Source organism: Enhydra lutris, unplaced genomic scaffold (assembly GCF_002288905.1).
Source record: "Enhydra lutris kenyoni isolate GAN:26980312 unplaced genomic scaffold, ASM228890v2 scaffoldscaffold18, whole genome shotgun sequence".
NCBI classification, from domain to species: Eukaryota; Metazoa; Chordata; class Mammalia; order Carnivora; family Mustelidae; genus Enhydra; species Enhydra lutris.
Genome location: NW_019154102.1, coordinates 34,445,602 through 34,470,848, shown reverse-complemented (window position 1 = coordinate 34,470,848; position 25,247 = coordinate 34,445,602). Strand labels below are relative to the sequence as shown.

At 46.3% G+C, this 25,247-nt stretch overlaps 1 protein-coding gene across 1 annotated transcript in view; it reads left to right on the top strand.

Moving 5' to 3' along the window:
- The first annotated feature begins 558 nt into the window (after positions 1-558).
- The window catches only part of LOC111148154 (receptor accessory protein 1), a 102,526-nt gene continuing 77,837 nt past the window's right edge, over positions 559-25,247 (top strand). The window contains exon 1 of the mRNA XM_022504594.1: positions 559-630. Within this exon, the coding sequence (XP_022360302.1) occupies positions 599-630 (32 nt within the window). The 5' untranslated portion in view covers positions 559-598. The remainder of the gene's footprint in view (positions 631-25,247) is intronic.

Sequence of the window (25,247 nt, the reverse complement as noted above, 5' to 3'; positions counted from 1 at the left end):
AGATTTGTTTCTTATGCATATGATGCTTTGTTGGGGGACAGATTGGAGGGGTCAGGCCTGAATACAGGTAAGTTCCTTAGGAGGCTAGTGCAGGGTCCAAGTGAGGGATGACCGCATCCCCAACCAGAACAGGTGAAGCTAGATTCCCAAGGTCCAGGTCCAGGCCTTGGTTCCCCCCCATAACCCTGAAGGTGGGGCGGCACCCGGGTGTCCTGCCAAAGGGGCCACCTCGGGGTTCCATTGGAGCGCCGGGTGCACCAGGGCGCGGAGGAACCGCCCAAATTCAGCCTCGGGCTGGGGCGATGGGGTCGGGGCGGGTCCCGCGGGTGCCCGACCTGCTCACCGCCCAATCGCCGCGGGCCCGCCGAGCCCCGGGGGGCTGGGGCCACCGCCGCCGCCGCCGCCGCCGCCGCCGCCGGAACGTGCCGCGGCTGCGCTGACGCGCGAGCGCCGGGCAGGGCGGCGGGCGCGCTCAGTCTGGTGGCGGCGGCGGCCGTGCGCGGACCGACGTTGCCGGAGCGCCGCAGCCGCCCGCTCCGCCCGCAGACGAGCCGAGCCGCGCCGCGCTGCCCCGGCGGCGCCCGCTCGCCCGCCCGCCATGGTGTCATGGATCATCTCCAGGCTGGTGGTGTAAGTGGCCTTCCCCGCGCCCCTTCCTTCCCCTCCTTCTCCGCCCCTGGTCCCCGGGCTGCGCGGGCCCCTGCAGCGCCCGGCCCCGTTCGCTCTGGCTATTAATACCCGGCGGCCGCTAAATTTAGCAGGTACAGTAGCTGCCGAGGACGCCTGCAAGCGGGCGACACAGGACGCGGCTGCTGCCCTGCGGGCCCGGGCCCGGGCGCGGGGGACAGGCGGGCGGGGCGGCGAGGGCGGGGGCGCACGGGGACTGCGCTGGCTGCGCCCCGCAGCGCCCCGGCCGCTTTTGTTCCCCGGGTGGGTGGGATTTGCAGAGGCCCCGAATGGGCGCGCCGCTGGGACACGCGTCTGTCTCCTTTGGGAGAAGCGCTGGCGGGGTCTGCCGTCGCCGCGCCGCGCCGCCGCGCTTTTGTCAGGTGAAAATGACAGAGCCCAGCCGAGCCTGGGGCGCTGCCTGGAGGGGTCGGCGCGGAGAAGGGTGGAGAGATGAAGGCGAGTCTCCTACTGGGATTGAAAGAATACTCCTTTTTAGGTTTCTCAGATTGACAGCGGTAAAGGCAAGTAGGACACAGCGGGGACGTGTAGGAATCTTGGGGCAGACGCCTGGCGGACCCCATGTCTGATTCCTTTGACGGAGGTCTGAGGGAAAGATAGGGGCAGGCATCTCCAGAAATTCACGGGAAATTTCTAAGTGACAGCCGCTCAGGTGGTGGCAATGACACCTCCCAGGCCTTGTAGGAGAGCGCAGAGTCATCTGGGGTGAGGCCTCTGTGAAGTCATTGGGGGTGGGTGTGGGGGGCGTTTTTCTCTGTCAAGCCCCAGAGCTGAGTAGACATTTGAAGAGCTCCTTCCCTCGTGGATTTATTTGCCTTTGGAGCTACACATGGCTGTAGCAGTTCCTCTCCTTCCCTAACCATTTTTGCCTGAGTCAGGACAGATTTGCCACCTGCTCAGGGGAGCCAGGGCTGAAATTGGCCTGGAGAGTGTGGGTGGGAGGTGCACCTCAGGCTCTTTCTTTGTCTGGGAAAGAGGGGCTCCAGACTCTGGTTCATTGTGCACCATCACTCCCAACGTTGTGAAATATCTCCCATCTCCTGTCCTTCTTTACTGATTTTCTAAGAAGTGGCCAGAGGCAGCCTTCTGAAGTCATTCTCAGCATTGTAGCCCTGCCACCATTCTGGGCTTTCATCCCAAAGCCAGTGTTTGTGCCTCTTGGCACCCAAGTCATCCATTCTATGCAGCGCTCTCCACAGCTGTTGCGGACTGCTGGGGTTTGTGCTGTATCTCGAGGTGGCATGTTAAATATTTAGAAGATTTCTGAGGGCGGAGCTGGCATGAATAATACAGGGAAGCGACTGGAACGCCTTGCCCCACCTCATGCCTGACCAAGGCCTGTCTTGCCTTCAGGGTGGTATTTTTTTCTCCTGAACTAGTGTGTGATCTTCATATTTGGCAGTGACTTCTGGGGAGCCCTCAGGGTGTGGCCGGAGACTCCCATTGGCCTGGCTGGAGAGCTCATTTTCTATAGGTTCTACTGCACTAGGCCTGGCCCCCTGGAGAGTGAGGGCTTCTAGTCTGGGGTCCATGTGACCATCTTTAATTTTATGAGCATTCCTCCTCTCCTACTACACAAGGCAGCTGAGTGGAGTAGAGAAAAGAGGCATCTCTTGGGAGGGGTCTCAGTGTTGCTGTTATTTTTTAAAACCATGCTCCCTAGAAGTGAAGCTTCAGAGAACTTAAATGACAGGAGAACTGCCCCTCAGGTCAGCCCAGGACCCTCTGCCCCAAGGGAGAATTTGTGGGATTTGGGGGTGTTATTTCCTCCGTCAACTCCAAAAGGTCAGGGATACCACCTATCTCCTGATCACTGTCTTTATAGAAACCCAACATGGAAGTGTCAGGTGTCAATTATTAAAAGCCAATTTAGTTAGCAGTACCGGTTTCACTTAAATAATAGCCTGCTCATTATAGGAAAATCAGAAAGTATAGATAAATAGATTGAAGATCATCCACATTATCATCACACAGAGATAGCTAATGGTAATTGTGAAAGGTCTCGTCTTCAAGATGTTTTTCCTATGCATATATGCACATACATTTATATTTCTAGTTCAAGGCATTTATTGATTCAGCTCAAATTTCCGCATCCCTCTTAGCAAGGAATAGGAATACTGAATTTGGAGTCAGAAAACCCTCGGTTCAAATCCCAGTTCTGTCTCTTGCCAACAGATGCCAGTTCACAAGAGATCCTAGTTCAGGAGCTAGTTAACCTCATGTTGCCATTACAAAGATTTCAAGAACACGTGATTCATAAATTGCGGAGCATTTCCGTTCCTCCCACACACCAGATAATTAAGAGAGGGCCGAGGTAAGAGCTCTGGAAGGGGCTCTCAGACTTAATCTACTCCTGTGTTTTGCAAACTGGCTTCCCTGAGGGCCACCCAGCCTGAGTGGGTGGGCTCTGGGCTCCCAGCCCTGATCAATGGGAGTAACTCCCCCTTTGGTGGTTTGTATATTCGGGTTCTAAATAAAAAATAATTTGAGAAATATATGGATTTTAGCACTAATGAAAACCACCCATCCCTTCTCCCCTCTCATCTGTAAAACTGTAGAGGGAGTGTGCCTTGCCCAAGGACACAAGGTGAGCTGGTGAAGAAAACAGGCTCCGGATTTTTGGTCCAATGCCCTTTCCACCTGTGCCCGTCCTTGACAATTGTCTAAAATTGACCTCTTTCAAGCTCCCAAGACCTCTGCTCTGGCATCCTGTGATTTTTGTCCACCAGTCCCATTTCCTATAAGAAACTTTTTCAAGGCTTTGTAAGCCTCTGTGACATGAAAGAACATTTAAGGAAGACCTATCCCTGTGTTCTGAGGATGGAGAGGGAGTGTCTTCCTTCCAACCAGATCCCTCAAGACGAGCTGATGGCGTCCAGGCAGAGCCACATGGTGCTTGTAGATACCTATCTTGCCATTGGCTCCGAGTGTTTTTAGGACTGTAACCTTGGCTTATTTCCCTTTCTGACCCCTCGCTTGCTCCCAAGGCTCTTCTCTGAAGTTCCTGGCACGTTGCGTTCACTCAGTGAAGGCTGGTTGTGTGGGAGGAGCTCAGAGGTCCTGGGATAAGCGGGGGAGCCAGCCAGTGTTATCCCCTGAGCACAAAGGTTAGTGGGCATCAAGACAGGCTTGCGCCTACTGGGAAAGCTCTTGGAGTGAGAACCAATTGGAGATGCTGCTTTTTTGCTAGTTGTTTTCCTCCTAACTCCATTGGCTCAGCCTAGGAAGAATTAAAGATGAAATATTCAGTGTAGTGGCAAAGCTGGCTTTGTTAGAATCTAGCTGATATCTGCTTGGAACACGGGGCTTGTTTATGACTGGCCTGCTTGCCTCATTTACAAGACTCAGTTTTCTTTACAAAGAACTCAAGCCTTAGGCACCAGTGAATTTTAAACTGGGGAGAGTAGGTTTATGTGCCCTGGAGGATTCACACAGAGGTTGCTTTCTGCCTTCTTGGGAGAATGCACTATCTTGAAGCATTTATTCCAAGGAGCAGGTGTTGGTCGCATTGTCTTTGGACAGAAGTTTGGCTGAGGCCCAGGATGTTGGCTAAATGAATCCAGAGCTTCCCCTTTGGTTATTGGACCAAAACTCCAGTTCGCTATGTGGGGAAAAGAGAGTTCTAATTTTAACAATTCTCCAAATAACTAAAAGCTGTACAGAAAACCCTTATTTTCACAGTGCACTTCTTTTTAAAAAAAAAAAAAAAAGTCAGTTTTTAGAAGGTCCAGTCTGATGTTTAAGAGAGTCTTAGTTTAATGGCTACAGATCTGGCTATGTCCCAGGACTGTGATTTGGAGCATAAAGTCTATCTGTCCCAGTCAAGGATGTATAAATAAAGAAGACTAGAAAGAATGTGAGTTGTCCTCAAGATATTCTTCAACTGTTGCAAAACAAATGGAAGTAAATGAAAAGGCCATGCATCCTTAAACATGGACTTGCCTTTCTTTGGAGCTTGCTTTTAAAAAGTGGAATGCAGAAAAATGATCCCATTAATTGGAGGTTTAGGTTGGTTGAGGATTTATTTCCTGGCACTCTGGCATGGTATAGGGTAGGAGCTGGGTAAATCTTTCAGATGAATCATGAGAGGGGGAAATGTTGAGCTGGAAGTCAGAGGATTTGGGGTCTAGTCCCAGCACTGGACTGACCCACTGTTATAATCCGGAGGGTACCTGCTCCCACCCTGGGGCCCTGCTCCTGGTCTGTGAGATAAGGCTATGGACCAGTATCACGTTGGAGGTCCTGGTGCCCCTCTAGACCCCTTCCTTGTCCCCTTCTCCCCCAGCTGGCCCACATGCACCGTGTTTATAAACAAGAGGAATATCCTCAGGAAGTGAAAAATACCAACTTCAATTTCACTGCTGTTCTGCTGCCTTGGTCTTTTGGTTTATTAATCCTTCCTGCCTGCTGGGAAGTTGCTTCTGGGCACTTTGCTCTGTTATGTCTTCTTTGAAGGATAGCTGACAAGTGAGGGTTTTACCTGGTTATGACTGGCTCAGTTTCCCCTTCCTTCTGAAGTGAGCTATCGTTTTTGGAGCATGTATTATTTGCAAGAGGAAGAGAATGACAGAAGAGGGAGTCAGGCCCTCAGTGGCCACCTAGTGAGGCTGCCATTTTGTTGCATCTGTGTGTGTGTGTGTGTGTGTGTGTGTGTGTGCGCGTGTGCGTGTGCGCGCGCGCGCGTGTATTTTTCAAGGAGGTTCCAGAGGCCGGTGGGGATGGGAAGACAATAGTCACAGAGCATGGCTTGTTTGGATTTTCATCGTCTGGGGTGAGCCACGCACATGCCCAACTGGTTGCCAGGATTCTTGGTGTCTGTGAGAATTTTTCCAAGAATCAGCAAGAGCCCAGGGGGTTTGCATTTGGGTTATGAGGATGTTTTCCTCTCACTTCTGTGCCTTGGGTGGATTGGCCCCGATGAATTGGAAGATGGATCGTTCTATATGTTTGTTTTGAACTTTCAAATCTCATGTCTTCACACAGAATCACATTGTTTTCCCTTTGGGTTTTCTTTAGTTGCACCCAGGGGCTTTTCTGGGATTACAAAAAAAAAAAAAAAAAGAAAGAAAAAGAAAAAGAAATATAGATAAAGGACCAAGTACTTGGCACCTAGTCAGGATGTCTGAAGGATCTTGGCAGGTAATCTGGTGCAGGCCTTCAAGCATGGTGCGCGTACCTAGACCAGGAATTGCAAGTGAGTTTCATCTCATGATTGATAGGAGGCTGCCTGGGATACTATCGTGGCAAATAGGACTCTGGATGGGACTCCATGGGGTAGGAGTCCCATGAATGTTTCGTGCAAGGAAGAGGATAATGAGGGGCACACCTGTTGGTTCAGTATTGGCTCTCCCAGACTTAGTCCATTTTTGATCTGAGAACCCCACTGTCAGAATTTTATACACTGTCCTCAGTTAGTAAACAGAGCTGAATTCTTTTTTTTTTTTTTTAAGATTTAATTTATTTATTTGACAGAGATCATAAGGAGAGAGGCAAGCAGAGAGAGAAAGGGAAGCAGGTTCTCTGCTGAGCAGAGAGCCTGATGCAGGGCTCTATCCCAGGACCCCGGGACCACAACCTGAGCCAAAGGCAGAGGCTTTAACCCACTGAGCCACCCAGGCATCCCTAGAGCTGCATTCTTTACCTAAGTTTGCATCCCCTCCTAAACATCCCACCTCCAGTAGGCCTTGTCAGTCACTGGCAGTTCTAGGCCAAAGGTGCCTTCTTCTTGCCAGCACCTGGGCTATCCAGCCTGGTGGCTTTCTCAGCTGCCTCTTTCCTCTTAGGACCATCATTTATTATATACCACATTTTCCCTTTTTTTCTTTGCCTTTCTCCAGTCATTAAATTCTACCCTGGCCTTCTCTTGGGTGCTCATGCATTCACATCCTCTCTACCTCCTTGTAGGGTCCTGGGCTTCAAAAGGAGATTCCCCTTCCCTTCTTGGCAACATACCCCATCCTACTGTCCTCCGCTCAGCCACAGGAGTGGGCATGTGACCCAAGCCTAGCTGCACATTTCCCTGGGCACAGAGATTGGTCCAGAGGTGGGTGTGTGACCTAAACTGAGCCACCAGGTCTTTCCCCAGAGCATGTTGATTTGGAGCTAAAAGAAAACGGCCTTGCCTATAGGGGCCAGAGCTGGAGAGATGTGAAGGTGGGGCTGTTGGTGGCTAAACCCCCTGGCACACGGAGAAGGCCTGTAGGCCAAAGGGGAGAATTTGGCAATGCACAGGTAAATGGAGAGGAGATACTGGTTTGTGTATGTACCTCTCCTTAAGGATCATGTCTGTTTCTTTGTCTGCCTTACACCTTTCTTCATGTGTAGTGGGTGCCGGTGAGTGAGTTAGGACCTGGCTACTTAAAGAATGTCTGTGTACCAGTAGCACTGGTATCCCTGAGAGCTGGTTAGGAATGCAGAATCCCGGGTCCCACCAAGACCTAGTGAATCTGCCTCGTATCAAGATTCTCATGAAGCTCGGGAATCGCTGAGTCAGATATCATCATCTCTCCTGTGAAATTAAAGAAATGGACTTGTCTGAGGTTCCCATCACTGGCTGTAGAACCAGAATTTAACCCCAAGTGAGCCATTTGTGCTGGACTGTGATTCATCCTTCCTGGTTCTGAGTGGTCAAAACCCTGACTTTTTATGCATTCTGAATGGCATCATTGGACTCCCCCAACCAAGTGCCCAACCGCAAAACTTGCACGGATGGGCTACCTAGTTGTGATTTGTGTAGAATTTAGTTTGCCCGACTTTGGGTTCAGGCTGCCAAGACAATGCCTGTCAGATGTAATATTAGGCTGAGCAGATCATGCTGCTCAGAGGAGAGTGGGATACAGCCCACCTTGAGAAAGAGACATGGTAAGCACAGTCAGCTGATGCTGGGGACTTAGAGTGGACTTTCAGGAACAGGCAGGGACTTTTTCTCACGAGCAGAAGAGGCCGAGAACCAGTGGTCCCCATGTGTCCCTCTTGAGGAAGCTGCAAGGATACAGCGGGATCTGTAACCTCTTCAAGCCTGTGTCCTGTGGAATCCAGTTTTATCAGGGAGTGCTCTCGGCTCTGTCTTCAGACTGCTCCTCCGTCCAGCTGACTCCTCCCTCCATTGCCACCATCATGTTCCACCCCATTTCTGCTCTCCCAGACCATTTCAAAACCCTCCTAATTGTTTTCCCTGCTTCTATGCCTGTCCCTCCAATGATTTATTTCAAATATAAGATAGCTCATAGCGTTCCCCTGCCATTTAAAAATTGTCCAGAGAACTCCCGTGACGTTAATTATAAAATTCAGTTTCCTTACCATGTCATGAGACTCAGCAAGGCCTGGCCCCTGCCCACTGTCCTGAACTCACCTTGTGCTGCTCTCCCCACACTCAGCTGTGGCTTCCCCTCGATTCCTGGAAGGCAGCAGGCTTGTCTCACTCAAGGACCTTTGCCCTTGCTGTTCCCCCTGCCCAGGACACATTCGCCTACGTGGTCCATGGTTGTCACCCTCTTTCCATTTAGGTCTCTGCTCAAATGTCACCTCTCTAGGCAAGAATTTTTCTGACCCTCTTTTCCAAAATACATCTCACATACCACTCAATCCCCTTCGCACTCCCTGAAATTATGCTTTTAATTCATTTATTAACTGACTTGTGGTCTGTCTCTTAGCATAGAGTTTGAGCTCTACGACTTCTGAGACTCTCTTCTTGTTCACAGCTGTTTTCCTAGTGCCTAAAGTACTACCATGCTCACACTAGGTGTTTAAAAAATACTTGTTGAGTTAATGATGACTCAGTATTCCTTTTGGGGTGAGAAGATCCTTTTTTACACCCACATTGGTAGAACCTTGATTTGTGACTATGGCAAGTGACTTGACCCTCTAAGCATCCGTTTTCTCATTTGTAAAATGAAAGACTGAATTCCTGTTTCTGGCAGGATGAAAAACTAAATGGTTTGGAAGTCCTCTCATAATAAAACTGAATTTAAAAATTTACAAAAGTTTTGGATAAAATATAAGTGTTCTTCTCAATAGCATAGCTGAGGTTTTAGGTGAATAAGAGAATTTGCCAAAAGACAGAGCAGAGGGGGAATCATTTCACAGGGGTGTAAGCTAGTGCTGCAGAAGGGGCTTACCAGACTTTACCGGATTGTCCTGAACGTAGCTGGAATCAGCAGTCATTTTGTTATCCTCTCCCTGGCTCTGTGGGTCAGGAATTTGGAACAAGATGCAGGACACATAACTCCTCTCCGCTCCATGATGTCTCGGTCTTCACTGGGATGCTGCGAATGGCAGTGGCAGACTGGACATCTCTTCCTTTTCATGTGTTCCAAGGCCTCTTCATGTGGTCTTCCTATGTGATTTTTCCAGCACGAAGGCCTGAAGACCTCAGACTTCTTATGTGGTCGCTTAGGGCTCCAAGAGTGAATGTCCAAGAAGCAATAGTAGAAACCCTAGGACTTCTTCTGACCTGGCATCGGAAGTCCCAGGATGACACTTTTGCATTCTATTGGCCAAGCACATACTACGGCCAACCTAGATTTGAAGGGAGGCAGACTAGACTCCACCTTTCAGTGGGAGGGATGGCAAATAATTTGCAACCATCTTTAATATACCAATCAAGAGGATGGCTTAGCTTGGTTTTAATATCAACATAGAGAAAAAAGGGGCCCTTGGGTCTGTGGAGATAATAAGTCAGAGCTGAACTCTTGTATATAGCTGAAACTTGAAGCACTATTCTGCAGTGAAGTTCTGAGTAGAAGGATAGACCCATAAGTACAGGGAAATTGACAGCAAAGCTTGTCTGTCTTGCCCTGGGTTCTTGGTGGGGGAAAAAAATCTCCCTTGGGACTTTGAAACCATCCATGGACATGCCTCATATGGGTTTGGGGTCTTAAATGATTGCATCCTGCATGGTCAGAATATCAATGGCTGAGAGATTAACATAAAAATTAGTCTGGCCAGAGTTACTCCTGGATTATTTTGCAGAAATTAATCCAGTCCCTCTAAGGGCCTACAATATACATTGGATTAGCTCAAAGACCATGAATTCGCACTTCAAAATTACAAAACACCTGAAGTAACAGCCACCGTTAAGCAGGAGTTAAATGCTACCAGCAGCAGGCTTAGCCCTCTAGACATAAATAAATGAGTAACACACATATATATTAAAATATATATATATATATATATATATAATTTATCTACAATAACTATTACCTAGAATCCTTTGAATAAGCCTTTCTAAGTGAAAAAATAAAGAGCTGAAAATATAAGAAAACAACAGATCCTGGGGCTGAGAAGGGAGAGGAATGGACCCACTGGAAAAGAAGCAATTCCAAAAGTAGAAAATAGAGCACCTGGGTGGCTCAGTCAGTTGAGCATCTGCCTTTGGCTCAGGTCATGATCCCAGGTCCTGGAATCCAGTCCCGTATCAGGCTTCCTGCTCAGTGGGGAGCCTGCTTCTCCCACTCCCTCTGCCCCTGCTTGTGCTCTCTCTCTCTCTCTCTCAAATAAATAAATGAAATCTTTTTTTTTAAAAAAAAAAGGAAAATAAAGTATTGAAATAAAAACTCAGTGGATAGTTTTAAATGATGAGAGATTGAACACCGAGGGAGGAATGTTTTCTACACTACATCTTAGAGCTGGAAGGCATTTTAGTGACTCAGGCTTTTGTTTAATTGAGAAGGAAGACAGGACTAGAGGGCTTAGGTCATTTACCAAGACTTGAGGCCCGGTCTTAGTTTCTGAAAGTGCTTAGTTTTATGTTGTTAACAGGGGTTGGATTAAGACCAGTGGTGACTAGAAGAGCAACATTTGGTTTGATAGGATAGTATTTCTAGTAATTGTTGCTTTGTGAGGCAACAAGTTCTTGGCTTCCAACCCTAAGACCTTCCAACTCTAAGACTATGATTTAAATATTTTCCCTTACAGTGGTAGAGGAAGAGGGATAAGAGTTATTGGAAAGATTCTCTTTTTCAGTGGATAGGCCTTCTATCATTGTTTAAGACTGACTGATTCATTCATTCATTGATTCACTATTTACTGACCATTTGCTTTGTGCCAAGCCCTACCCTGGGTACCAGGAATATAAAGATGAATGGATTCCAGTTCCATCTTTGAGAAGTTGATGAGGTCACATAGCCAGTCAGTGGGAAACTTGGACTTGGATTCAAATGTCCCCCACCCAGCCAACACTCTTTCCATCAAGTGGGTCTTTTATGGGCATGTGTGAATGAGTTTTCTGGCTTTGGTTGGAAATTGTAAGAAGGAGCCCTTTCAGCAGAGGAAGTGGTGCATCTGACCTATGAAGGCATTGACCCACTGCTGCATCCGTCTGCCTGGGGAACTCTGTGGCATCCAGTGTTGAGAGAGAAGAGGCCGAGGAGAGAGAGGGTGTACTAAGTGAAGACGGGCTGGGACACACAGATGGGTGAGGTTGAGCATGCTCACCCATTATATTAGTCGGTAATTGCTGCTGTAAGAGCTATAAACTTGGTGGCTCAAAACAACAGAAATAAGTCTCTTAGAGTTTTGGAGGCCTGAATTCTGAAATGAGTCTTTTGGTGCTAAAATCCAGATGTTGGCGGGAGTTCTGGAAACTCCAGGGGAAAATCCATTTCTTGCTTCTTCCAGCCTCTGGTGGCTGTTGGCATTCTTTGTGACCACATCCCTCCATTCTCTTCTTCTGTCATCACTTTGCCTTCTCTCTGTCTTCCTATCCTCCCCTGCCTCTCTCCTACAAGGACCCTTGTGATTACCTTTACGGCCCACCTAGATCATCCAGGATCCTCTCCGTCTCAAAATCCTTACTCACACCTGCCATGTTTCTTTTGCCATATAAGGTAACATTCCTAGGTTCTAGGGACTAGGCCCTGGTTATTTGGGCTGGGGGGTTGTTATTCAGCCTCCCATGGCTGCTGGTTCTGCTCGCTCCCACTAAGCTGAAAAAAGCTCATCTAAAAACAGACTAAAAAAAGGTGAACACTCTGGGGTTCTAAGATCTTATTTTGTCTCCTTTTCCAGACTTACCTTGACTTGTAAAATGCAACAGAAAAGACTGCTAATAAATGGTGAGGGTATAATGGGTAACAATGCAATAAACACTACTTTACTCAGTGCCTGTTGAAGAAATAGAACATTACGTTCATTGGATCAGTATACCCAACTTTTGATGGACGTTAGGGTTCTTTCTAGATTTTTGTTTTTCTCTTTCATTCTTGTGAAGAGTGCTGCAGTGAACTGTTTTGTTTCTAGGTACACCTGTGCACAAATTTCTTTAGGAACAAAATGATGGAGGCATAGGGTATAGGCTTTTTTCACTTGCCCAAATAACATAAATTAAATTTTCATAGATGTATAAGTCTATTTCTGGGCTCTTTGTTGTGTCCCATTAACCAATCTGACCCCGCACAAGGACCACTCTGTATTAATTATATAACTTTATGAAAATTCTTGATATCTAACCTGGCAAGGCCCCTGCACATCTTGTTCTTCACAAATTGTTTTACAAGATGGTTTTCCTTCTGCGATAGATATACATATATATTTTTCATTATATATTGATTCCATACTTCAATATATATTCATATTCTATATACATTCATATATATATATAATGCATAATTATATATATATATATATATATATATATATATATATATAATTTCCGTTGCACCAGGGCTTTGCTGTCACTTGATATTGTCACACTTTAGAATTTTTGCCAGTCTGGTGGGTACAAAATGGAATCTCATTATGGTTTTAATTTGCATTTCCCTGAATACTAATGAGACTGAACATCTTTTCATATGTTTATTGCCCATTCATGTTCTCTCTCCTGTGAAGGGCCTGTTCAAGTCTTGCCAAATTTTCTCTTGTCCTTACCTTATTAATTTGTAGGAGTTCTTTAAATATTCTGGACCCTAATCCTCTGTCACTTACGTGTTACAAATGTCTTCTCCCAGTCTGTGGTTTATTTTTCCATTGTCTTTATGATGTATTTTTTTTTTAAAGATTTTATTTATTTGACAGAGAGAGATCACAAGCAGGCAGAGAGGCAGGTAGAGAGAGAGGAGGAAGCAGGCTCCCTGCTGAGCAGAGAGCCCGATGCGGGGCTCGATCCCAGGACCCTGAGATCATGACCTGAGCCGAAGGCAGCGGCTTAACCCACTGAGCCACCCAGGCGCCCCTCTTTATGATGTATTTTGATGAACAGAAGTTCTTAATATTAAGTAATGGATTTATCCATTCTTTTCATTGATAGTTTAGACTTCTTATGTCCTAGGAAAACCTTGCCTACCTGACATAATGAAGATATTCTCCTATATTGCTCCTAGCAGTTTCATTGTTTTGCCATTCACATTTAATTTCTTGCTCCATCTTGAGATGATTTTTGTATATGATATGATGAAGGATGCCAGAATTTTTTCTTTTTTTAATAAATAAAATGTTGTCCTAGCACCATTTATTATAAAGTTCATCCTTTCTGTTCAGATCTGCAATGCCCAGCCTTGTCAAAAATTAAGTTTCCAAAGATGTGAGAGTTTGTTTCTGAGTTCCTTCCATTCCGTTGAACAGTTTGGCTCTGCGACACTACCACTGTCTTAATAGCCCCAGCTTTGCGAAAAGACTTGATGTCTGGAATGGCAAGCCCCCACCTTCAAGAGTGCCTTAGCACTTTCCTTTTTTTTAAGATATTTATTTATTTGCCGGAGGGGGAAGAGAAAGGGAGAGAGAGAAAGAGAACACAAGTAGGGGGAGTGGAGAGCAGAGGGAGAAGCAGGCTCCCTGCTGAGCAAAGAGCCCAATGTGGGACTTGATCCCAGGACCCTGGGATCATGACCTGAGCTGAAGGCAGCCTCTTAACCAACTGAGCCACCCAGGTGTCCCGTACTTTCCTCTTTTTTATACAGTTTAGAATTATGTATTATCACAGACACACACTCACACTTGCTCTAAAATCTGTTGGGAGTTTGATTGGAATAGCGTTGAATGTATGGGCCAATGGAAATTTGATGTTCTTAAGGTAATGAGTGTTCTAATCCATAAACATGGTACCAATTTCTTTATTTAGGGCTTTAATTATATTCAGTAAAATTTTGTGAGTTTTGCTGTGTCTTCTATGTCGTTTGTTATACTTATTCCCAAATACTTGATATTTGTTGATGCCAGTATATTTAGCATCTTAATGAAATTTTCATCTTGCCGCTGTTTGTTAGAAAAATGAAAGCTTGCTAAACTGTAGATTCTTTTAGGATTTCCAGATAAATAGTCATGTCATCTGAGATTATAGCACAGTGTTGTGTCTTTGCAGCAATTATTCCCTTTTTTCCCTTCCCCTTATTGCAATGGTAAAACTCTCTAATGTGAGGTGACTTAAAGTGGTGAAGGCAGGCATACTTACTTTTTTATTCCTGATTTTTAAAAGGAATGCGTCAACCTTCCCCTGTAAAGTATTGTGCTTGCTGTAGGAGTTTCAGAAATAAACTTTATCACTCTAAGTTTCTTTCTATTCCTAGTTTCCTCTGAGTTTTTATAATTAATGATACTGTATTTTCTCTAATGCTTCCATTAAGATGACAATATATTTTTCTGGCTCTTAATCTATTAAGTGACAAGTTGTAATAATTATTTTTGTCATTAAGCCAACCTTGCCTTCTGGAATAGACTGAATTCAGTCACACAATTTTTTTTTTTGTATTGTTAGAACAATCCTGGATTCAATTTGTTAATATTTAGTTTAGTTAATATTTAGATTTTTTAAAAAATTATGTTTGTGAGTGGTATTGGCTATCTTGTCCTTGTCTGGTTTTAGTATTAATATTATGCTAGCCTCATAAATGAAGTTGAGGGTGCATCCTCTTTTTCTATGCTCTGGGATAGTCTATATAAGATCGGATTTCTTTTTGGGATAACTTAACAGCTAGGTGCTTTATATATGGGAAGATTTTAAACTAGTTATTCCATTTCTTTAATGATTATAGATTTTCTCTATTTTCTTGAATCAGTTTTAGGTGAGGGCTTCATTCATCTAAAACATTTTTCCAAGTTATCATTAACGTTGCTTCTGCATTCCATAACTTTTGACCTCTCTTCTAGCACACTCATTAGACGTAAGTTACATGTTCTTATTCTATCCCCATATGTCTTCATTTATTTCTGATTCTTTCTTGTGTCATTGCATTATGAATAACTTCCTTCATGTCTGTCTCTTCAGCCATTTCTACTCAGCTGCTGAACATCCATTGATTGTTAAATTTCAGCTATTATATTTTCAAAATTTTATTTAGTTGTTTCAGAATGGTGTGGGCGTGTTTTATGGCTTGTGTTCCTTCCATCTTTTTTTTTTAAAGATTTTATTTATTTGACAGAGAGAGATCACAAGTAGGCAGAGGCAAGCAGAGAGAGAGGAGGAAGCAGGCTTCCTGCTGAGCAGAGAGCCCGATGTGGGGCTCGATCCCAGACAGCCAGGATCATGACCTGAGCCCAAGGCAAAGGCTTTAACCCACTGAGCCACCCAGGCGCCCCTTCCTTCCATCTTTTAAATTCAAATTTATTCCTCTACACATATTTATTTTATGTTCTGAGTCCGATAATTCCAGCATCTAAATTCTTTTTTTAAGTCTAACTCAACTATCTATTGTTTCTTTTGGGTACATTGTATGTTTTCCAATTTAAAATCAATCTTCCTTTCTTTCCCTTCCCTTTCCTTCCTTCCTTCCTTCTTTCCTTCCTTCCTTCCATCCTTTTTCCCATAAGCTTGTATTCTTTGGGACTTTATCTGTAGGAATACTTTGAGGCCTGGGTTAAAGGTAGGCTCCTCCAGACGTTTGCATTTGCTTCTGATGGGTATCTAGAGGCATTACCAATATTAGAGCCCTAGAAAGTGAATTCTTGAGATTTTTTTAATTTGACCACTTGGTTAGTATAAATTTGGGCTGCAGATGGGTGAAGGCAGGCTGTGGTTACAGATTCCCGGAGGGAAATACTGTTTTCTCTCCGCCTACTCTCATGACTGAACAGTAGGTTCTGGGGTCTCCCAGGAGTCTGTGGATCATCTTTTGTGCACGGCTGGCTCTTCTGTACAAGTGAAAACCATTACCACACCTAAGAAAACCAACTCTAATTTTGCAGCAGCATCCAAAATGTATGTGGTCTGTACTCAGGTTAACCCCAGTTTTTAAAAGTGTTTTGTATATTTTTTCTTGTTACTCGTTGGATCCAGTTCAAGTTTACACATTAAATTTGGCAATTGTGTCTTTTGACCGATCTAGAACAGTTCTCTCCCCTACTTCTTGCCTCCCCCTGACTTTCTGAAGCCTCTAAGCCAGCTGTGACAGAGACTGTTCTGGATTTGTCAGGCTTGTCCTCTTGATGAGAGTCTGGTCAAATATCGTGCAGATGATGAGGGGTACCTCCTATCACCTTCTGTCAGGAGGACAGAATGTCAGACTCTCCCATAATTAGTGACACTAAACTTGACCACTTGGTAAAAAGATGTACAACTTATTTAAATCCAGAATTTTTAGTTGTTTTCAGTGGGAGGGTACGTCAGAACATCTTATCTGACACTGTTAGATGGTCTCTTCTTGATTCTTCATTTTTGAAGTTTGAAGGTTCTATCAGAATTCTTTTGGTTCTAAGAGGAAAAATACAATTCATGCTGGCTTATGTAACTCAAAGTTTAGATTGGCACTGACTTCAGGTGAGGCTTGATCCAGTAGCACAAAATTAGCAGAGGAGCAGCAGGTTCTCTTGGTCTGTGCCTGAACCCGTGGTTAAGGCTGGCTCCCCTCATGGTCCCAAGAGGTTGCTGGCAGCTTCCAGGGCGGTTGAGTTTCTCACTGATGTCCGGCATAGGAGAGCATCTTCTGTGGGACACAAGGAAGTTTCTTCCCCCAGAAACTCCTAGCAAGCCCCTTGCTCTCCTGACCTTGGTCACACATCTGTCCCTGAGCCAATCCCTGTGGCTGGAGGATGGGATGTGCTGATTTATTTATAACAGCCAAGACCCACTCTGGACCTGGGGCTACGGTCAACTTCTCCAAAGCACAGGGGCTACATGGGACTCGGGGAAAGGACACAGGCAAATATCCACCAAGGTTTAGTTTCCATGACAATGTAAAAGACTCTACTGAGCACCCATTACATGACAGATCTTGTGCCAAGCCATTCTTTGTTCATTCAGCACGTGTGCTCCATCACCCGGCATTTAGTGAGATGCAACTGTGGGCTGAGAGTTGGGCCACAACAAGAGAAATGGAGTCATTGCCATCAGAGCAGTTTTCCATAAGGCTCTGTGCTGTCATTAACACAGCACGCATACAATGTGAGCATTACCATCTCTTTTCCAAATGATAAAACTGAAGCCCAGAGAGCTAAGTAGGCTGCCCCAGGTTCCCCAGCAAATTAGTGGTGGAGCTGTATGCTGAGAAACATGAGGTGGCCAGCAGCACCAGCTGGCCCCGGCCTGGGTGGGACTCGGGGTGTAGATTCTGGGCCCAGCTGTACCTGCATGGGCTGGATGATCATGGACTTCTCTTCCTCTTTGTCGTGCTGGGTGGAACCTCCTGGCATGTAGGTTCCCTGGTTGTTCACACCACCCCCCTCCTCTGCTTGTCCTAGAAGTGTTGACTGCTCAGAGCAAGGTAGACCCTGTAACACCCGCTCAGCCCCTCCCCAGGGTCTCAGGGGCCCTGCAGGGTCATCGATGTTATGATGAGGAGCTGTGGGACAAGAGACTAAGGAGGAAAGAGACAGGACCTTCAGGAACTGCCTCCTCCCACCCCTATGAAGGGAAAGAAGTGGGGATGAGGAGTACTGGACGGGCTGGTGAGCTGTTAGCGTGGCTTCTGTCCACCCGAACCCAAGAGACTCAATTTAAGGAGCTGCAGAATATGCTTTTGTCCTTCCTTGGTAGCAGTCTAGCCCAGTGATTGGGTTTCCTGTCCTGGCCAGCCTGGCCCGGCCCGTCTGCTCACCACACCTGTGCCCGCCTCATCTCAGAAGGGGCCGGGATCCAAACTCTGAGGTCAGCCTGAGCTAGTCCAGCCCCGCAGTGGCCTCTCCGGCCTGATGGAGGCTCAGCGCTTCCCTTAGGCAGCTCATCGTGCTTAATGAGGCTCTGGGTGGGGAAGTGGTTTTCTGGCAGGGCATGGGCCACTCCCCGGCTGACATGGATGCCTGGGAGCCTAGCTGCCACGGTGGGCTGGCGGGCTGGTGGCAGGATGAGGTCAGCTGTGGTCACAGCATGCCCGCAACAGGCAAGAGGCTGTGGGGCTAGGTGACGTCACTTGGTGGGGAGCCCTGATCTTGGGGTGGGCGGGCAGAGGTGGGGACTGGAAGACAGCTTCCTGGGTAACTGAGCTCTACCAGTCCCTGAAGGTCGGTCCTTCCTTTACATGAGTGTGCTACCTGATAGTTTTCGGCCTGCTCTCATGTCCGATGTCGCATATTGGGTCCTAAATGTGGTGGCTTCCAAGCTGAGAGCAGCCTGCATGTGCTTGTTTGCCTTACATGCTGTGTTGTATTTTATTTTACTCTATTTTATTTTATTTTAATTTTTTGCCTTGCAGTATTTTAGATTTGACTCCATTACCAACCTTTAACGTTGAGAGATGAGGCACTTCAATCTAGAGTTCTGTCTTCTGTTGGAAGAAACACAAGATCTGGCACCCCAGGGTGATTCGGCTGGGGTCACTCAGCCCCACAGCTGAGCTGAGCAGGGGCTGCCCATGGACCTCATGCTCCCAGATCTCCTCAGCCTCTGCTTGGCCCAGTTCCTCCAGGCTGCTGGTAGTTACCATTTCTCATCTTACACCTGGTTATTTCCATCCCCAGTATTTCCAGAGCAAGCTGGGGAAGTGGGTATTAGTATCCCCGTTTTGCCAGTGAGGTAACCAAGGCCCAAACTGGTTTCAGCATGTGATGCAAGAACATAGTCATGGCCCCGTTCAGTCATGCCACTTAATAGTTCTGTGGTCTTGAGTGAGTCACCTGCCCTGCCTGGGTCTCAGTCTCCCTATTCATAAAATGAAGTGTGTGAGGGGACAGGGGAGCAGGTAGCTAAATGTTTCCTGGAGTCCCACCTGCCCTGACACCTGTCACTCGGAGTCATCATCAACATTTTGCTGCTAGGTGCTGGAGGGACGCAGATCTGTGCCTTGTTCCCTTAACCTAAAGGTAAAACTTAGATCCATTTTACCATAATACAGATAAGCGCTTCTATTGACATGCCCTCACTCTGTGTCAGATGTTGCTTTGGCTGTGTGCATGCATTGTTTCACTTACTCCTGACAGTAGTCCTGTGGGGGAGGAAGTAGTTTTTCCATTTTCCAGATGAGCCATCTGAGGTTTTGAAAGGTGAAGGAAGTTCTTAAATGCCCAATTCTTACATGTTAGAGCCTTGGATCTGTTCTGTATCACAGCCTTTGTGTTTGCTCAGTGTTGCTGTATCCCCTGTGTGTGTGAAAGAATCATTCATAGTGGAAGGCAGTGAGAGTAAGGGTCCAGTGAGACTCAGGGAAACTCTGAGGTCCTGTGGGCTGGACGGGCTGGTCTGGGGAGACTGCATAAAAGAGAATGGTCATGCAGAAAGAGAACAAATGGTCATCCAAATGCACTTTGGATATCCTTCTGCAGGGAGGGAGGCATGTCCCAGGTGGGATGAGGTTAGGTGGAGGGGTGAGAATGTCCTCGTTGTGTTTAAAGGACCGGACTGGCTTGAGTAGAGAACTAGTGCAGTGACGTCTTGGGAATTCAGCTGGGAAAGGTAGATTGGAGGTTCAAAATACAAAACTTTGCTTTTAGGCAGTGGGGAGCCATGAAGGGTTTTTGTAAGGGAGGTGGTGATGTGAGAGCCCTGTATTGGAGTCAGCCTTGTCACAACAAGGGTGGAAGCAGAGTCTTGGCAATGGAAATGGGAAGAAAAAGGCTAAATCGGTGAATCAGGAGAACAGAAATAATTGATGGGACCTTGAACTACAGACATGCAGAATCAGAAGGAGTTTTGGAAGCCAGCTGGTCTTATTCTGTTCTGGCGCAAGGACTGCTTTGGTGACATCTCTGACGGCTGTGCAGCAAGGCACTACCAGTATGTGATGGCGGGACAGTTCCTTGTGTGGCTGTTAGCTTCTAAAGCCAGCATGTAAGGGTGAGGGTTGCTCAGTGTCTGCACTGGGGTAAATAGTGTCCCTCCCAAAATTCATGTCCACCTGAGACCTCAGAATAGGACTTTATTTGGTGATAGGACCTTTGCCAATGTAATCAAGTTTGGATGAGTTCATACTGGCTTAGCGTTGGCTCTAATCCAATGGCTGGTGTCCGTATAAGGAGAAGGAAATTTGGACACAGACTGAGACATGCAGGCAGAATATAATGTGACAACGGAAGCATTTTGGAGTGATGCCTCTACAGGCCAAGGGACACCAGGGATTGCTGGCAATCGCTAGAAACTAGGAGAAGGCAAGGAAGGATTCTCCCTCAGTCTTTGAGCATGGCTGTACCAGCACCTTGGTTTTAGACTTCTAGCTTCCAGAACTATGAGAGAATAAATTTCTGTTATTCTAAACCACCAAGTTCAGGGGACTTTGTTACAACAGACCTAGGAAAGGAATGCAGTGCCCATTACCTCAGATAATGCATAGTCCCTTGCTGGCCTCCCAGCATAAGACAAAACAATGACTACCCAGCATGACTTGTCCTTAGAACACCCGTGCAGTCTGCAGTTTCTTGTCTCTTCTCTCTCGTACATCATCTTAATAATCCAATGTAGAGTTGTGCTCTGGTGTTCAGGCCCTCCATAATGTAGTTCTGAATGACCTTATTTTTCACTGCTCCCCATGACCATGTGCTGTGAGCTTCCTAATCTCTGACTTGAGTCATTGCTTCCTCTCTGCTCAATGATACTCCCCGGCCCCCAGCTATATCCTGTCTGTCTTTAAGGCTCACTTTTTCTTCCTAGACCATTTAATGATAGATTCTTGGTCCTATAAGTTCAAAGCATGCACAAATAGCTATCACCAGTCATTGGACAGTATTCTACCCTGATGTCCTGAGACACGTTTTTGTACTTCTAAGCTCATAAATTTGTTTTTTTTTTTAACTTCACCAGTATTGATGACTTGTCTCTTGGGCTCAGTTCTCAGTCCCTTGAAGGTAGGCAGCTTATCTTTTGCTTCCTTTTGTCCTCTATACACTTCGTGTGTGTTTTTTTTTTAAAACTCAATGTACATATAGAAGAGTTTCTAAACAATGATATATGATAGTTTTCTTTGTTTGGGAAAGATTAAAAAGAAGAAAGGTTGACTTGAAGGGAAATCTTCTGACCTTTAGGGTAGAAAACATACTCTGGGTCCTAGAAGGTGATGATATGTCTGTATATATCCTTGGAGCACAAATTCTTTATCCTTTTCTCTGCACGTCCAGCCTCATTTAAACAGAAAGCAACAACAAAGTCATGGAACATCTCCTGTGTGCCTGGTTCTGTGGTGGGTCCTGAGGAGGTCATAGTAAGTAAGACAGGTATAACATTTATCCTCAATGAGTGTTAGTTTTTTGTTTTGTAGGAATACTGACGAAAAGGAAATGACCTACTTGTGATCTCTGTCAAATAAATAAATAAAATATTTTTTTTTAAAAAGCGGGCGCCTGGGTGGCTCAGTGGGTTAAAGCCTCTGCCTTCGGCTCAGGTCATAATCCCAGGGTCCTGGGATCGAGCCCCGCATTGGGCTCTCTGCTCCGCAGGGAGTCTGCTTCCTCTTCTCTCTCTGCCTGCCTCTCTGCCTACTTGTGATCTCTGTCAAATAAATAAATAAAATATTTACAAAAAAAAAAAAGGAAATGAATACTTTTTGACCTGCTGCCAGTAGCGTTTCGTTCAGGTGTCACGGTTAGTCCTGGAGGTCATGCTTGGCTCCAGCAGCCATGGTGGTGCTGAATGACCTGCCCTCTCCACTTGGCTGTGGCTGGTTGGCTCAAAGTGGACATCTGACTCAGGCTGAGCCAATTATATTTTTCCTCCCCTGGCAACACAGTAGGGAGAGTTCGAGGTAGCCAGTTGCTATGGACTGAACTGTGCTTCCACAGAATTCATATGTTGAAGCTCTAACCCCAGTGTGATGAGATTTGGACATGGTGCCTTTGGGAGATACTTAGGTTTTGATGAGGTCATGAGGGTGGAGCCGCCCCATGGTGGGAGCAGTGTCATGAGGAGAGATTCCGGAGAGCTCTCCCTCTGCTACTCGAGGACACAGGGAGAAGGCAGATGTTCGTAGGTCCTCAGCAGAATGGGGCCATGCCAGCACCGCGATCTTGACTTCCAGCTGTAGAACTGTGGAAGAATAAATTGCCCTTGTTTAAGCCACCCAATCCATAGTATTTTGTTATGGTAGCCTGAGCTAAGACACCAGTTACTCAAGAGGCAGGAAAGGTAAGAGTAAGAGTGAGGAGCTGTGAAGGCTGAGTTCTGCCATGGGGAAGGTGGGCCAGCAGAGAAGGAAGAAGACGGAGATGTTCAGAGACCTGAGGTGGCAGAGATGGCTTCTGAGGACTCTTCAGTCCCTGGTTCCAGACACTTGCAAGGCCCAGCTGCCTTACGGGTCTTGTACCACCCCAGTTTCCTCCCCACAGATTCCCTTTAGCTAATGCTGACCTGAGTCCTTTCCTGTTCCTTAACAACCAAAGAACCTCTACCTTCCCATTGTACACAAGATGTAAATGAGAGCTTCGAGGCCCAGGGCTACCCTATTGAGTGACAGAGTTGAGGTTGCAGTTGAGGTCTTCAGACCAGGTCTCTGCCTTTCCTGTCCTCCCAGGCTAACAGAGAACTTGTTCAACAGACCCAGGGGGTTCTGAGACCCTAAGGAGATGTGCTGTTATTCTTCTGCAGCCAGCCTTTTAAAACGAGACTTGTGTCACACTGGAAAGTGCCTTTCCCACATCACATGTGTTTGCCCCTTTTTTTCCCCGTGATCCCACAGGGCTGTCACCACGTGCAGTTTTGCCTTTGAACCTTGCATCTAGGAGATTCTTAGCGGTGCACACTGGCTGACGACAGTCCTTCTTGTGTTCTTTGCATTTGTCTTCCTTTTGTTCTTGTCATCTGAGACACGTGTCTGTCTCGAGCTGTGATCTTCTCTGAGCTCTGTGACAGGGAGTGCCTGACACCTGTGCCCTGTTCGGTTTCTATATTTGTCTTATGGTATAGTTTTATTTTATTTATTTTTTTTTTAAAGATTTTATTCATTTATTTGACAGAGAGATCACAAGCAGGCAGAGAGGCAGGCAGAGAGAGAGGAAGAATCAGGCTCCCCTAGAGAGCAGAGAGCCCAATGTGGGGCTCGATCCCAGGACTCTGAGATCACGACCCGAGCCGAAGGCAGCAGCTTAACCCACTGAGCCACCCAGGCGCCCCGTCTTATGGTATAGTTTTAAAGTGAGCTCATCATTAATTGGAAAATAACTTCAGATAGAAAGGAAAAGTTATTACTATGTGCACCATTTCAGCACAGCTGTCAAAAATGAATAGTTGTCTACCTGTGAACTTAATTTGTAAAACTATATAGTTGCAATTACAGGTAATAACAGTGTTGTATTCCACTTTTCCCTCAACATGATAATGTAAACAGTTTCGTGCTATTTCACACTTTTTAAAAGATTTTATTTGCGAGAGAGGTGGGGGGGAGGTCAGAGGGAGAAGCAGACTCCCTGTGGAGCTGGGAGCTCGATGCAGGACTTGATCCCAGGACTCCAGGATCATGACCTGAGCCAAAGGCAGTCGCTTAACCAACTGAGCCCCCCAGGCGCTCTATTTCACACATTTTGTAAGTATCATTTTTAATGGTTGTATCTGTTCTAGGATGTAGGGCACAATTCACTTAAGGGTATAGCAAATCCTTTTTGGCACAAACGGACGATAATGTGAGATGCCTCTCTGGGAGACGTTTGGTTTGTTTCTGATTTTGTGTGTGTGTGTATGACTGTAGGTAACGGTCCAATCTTTGTTTTTGTTTTTCAGATGTTTTCCTTACGCTAGGTTTCATAAAGTGGAATTATGGATAAACAGGTGTGACTCTTGGAAAGAATCTTGGGAGGTCTCAGTGAGACTCCTTTGTTGCAGGTAACAGAAGGCTGCTTCTGGTCAGCTTTAGCGAGAGGACATTTATGGGAAGGATGCCTCAGCAGCTCCTGGAATATGAGGGTACAGAGTCTGTAAGTGATGAGGGAGCAGAAGGCTGGCTGAGGACAAAGCAAAAGCGGGCACCTTTCACCCTCTCTCTACCTGCTCCCCTCGGTAATATGTGTGACATTCCTCAGGCACCTCTGACTGCCCTAAAAGAAAAACAAATAGTTAACTTGCAGAGATCACAATCCTGCAAGACAGGAGTCTCCCTCCGTCTACAATGTCCTAGTGATTTACAACAAAGAAGCTATCTTATCAATAGCCCAATTTCCAGAGGCAAATAACTCAGTTCCTCAAGCCCTAACGTCGCCCTCCCCTCCATAAAAACTGAAGGAGGCTGAGGTAGAAGGAAATGTAAATAAAGTTAAATTTCTTCTAAACCTAAATCTCACTAACAGGGATATTTGATAGGAGGAATGTGACATTCCACCAGGAAACTCCCAGTTGTCTTCATGTTAGTGCCTCATTAGAGGGAAAAACGGCCTTGGCTTGACAATAACCAGGCCTGACAGTCTTCTTTACCCTGATAGCCCTTCTGAACACCCCCTTTGTCCTCACCTACCCAACTCCTGTGTATATAATCAGCCCCTCCTCAGGATAGCAGGGCAGCAGCTCTTCCTGCCCATGAGTCCTGTCCCCATGCTTTAATAAGCCACCATTTTGCACCAAAGATGTCTCAAGAATTCTTTCTTGGTCATCGGCTCCAGACCTCATCCCACCGAACCTCACCTGTCTTCTAGAACTTCATCATAAGGATCTCACGAGGGATTGCAATCAGGAGCTGAACACTAGTGAGAATGTAGACAGCTCCTCTCTCTCTCTCTTTTAATTCATGGCATCAGTATCTATTCAACCCCTAACTGTATGCCGATTTTAGGTTACAATGACGAATTAAAAAAAAAAACAAAAAACAAAAAAACAAAGACTTTAGCTCCTGCCCTTATAGAGCGTGCCTGTCTGTCTGTCTGCCTGCCTCTCTTCACAGGAAATGTTGTCTCTGCCTCTCTGTGCTCCACTCCTCTCTCGGTCTCTGTGGACATTCATTTTGGCTTTGGTGAGCATTTGGCCAGGCAGCTGCTCGTCCACAGTCTTCATTTTAAGTAACCTGCAGACCCCCCCAGGCCTGGTTCCGAATTCCTGGGGGAAAGCATCTGAGATGCTTTAAACTGCCTCCTGCTTGGAGGCAGGGTCCTTGGTACGTGCCCTGGTGTGGGGCTGAGTGTCCTAGGAGGGGAGGGGGCAGCCCTGCTGTGCCAAACTGTATCTGCTTCATTGTTTTCCTCTTTACTAGTGTGACTGGGGGGGAAATGATTTTTGTTTTCTTTCATAATGAACTTCTTAACAGCTCTCCCGCAATGATGCGGCTGCTTCCGGGGTGGGGGGAGGATGGGCAGGCCCA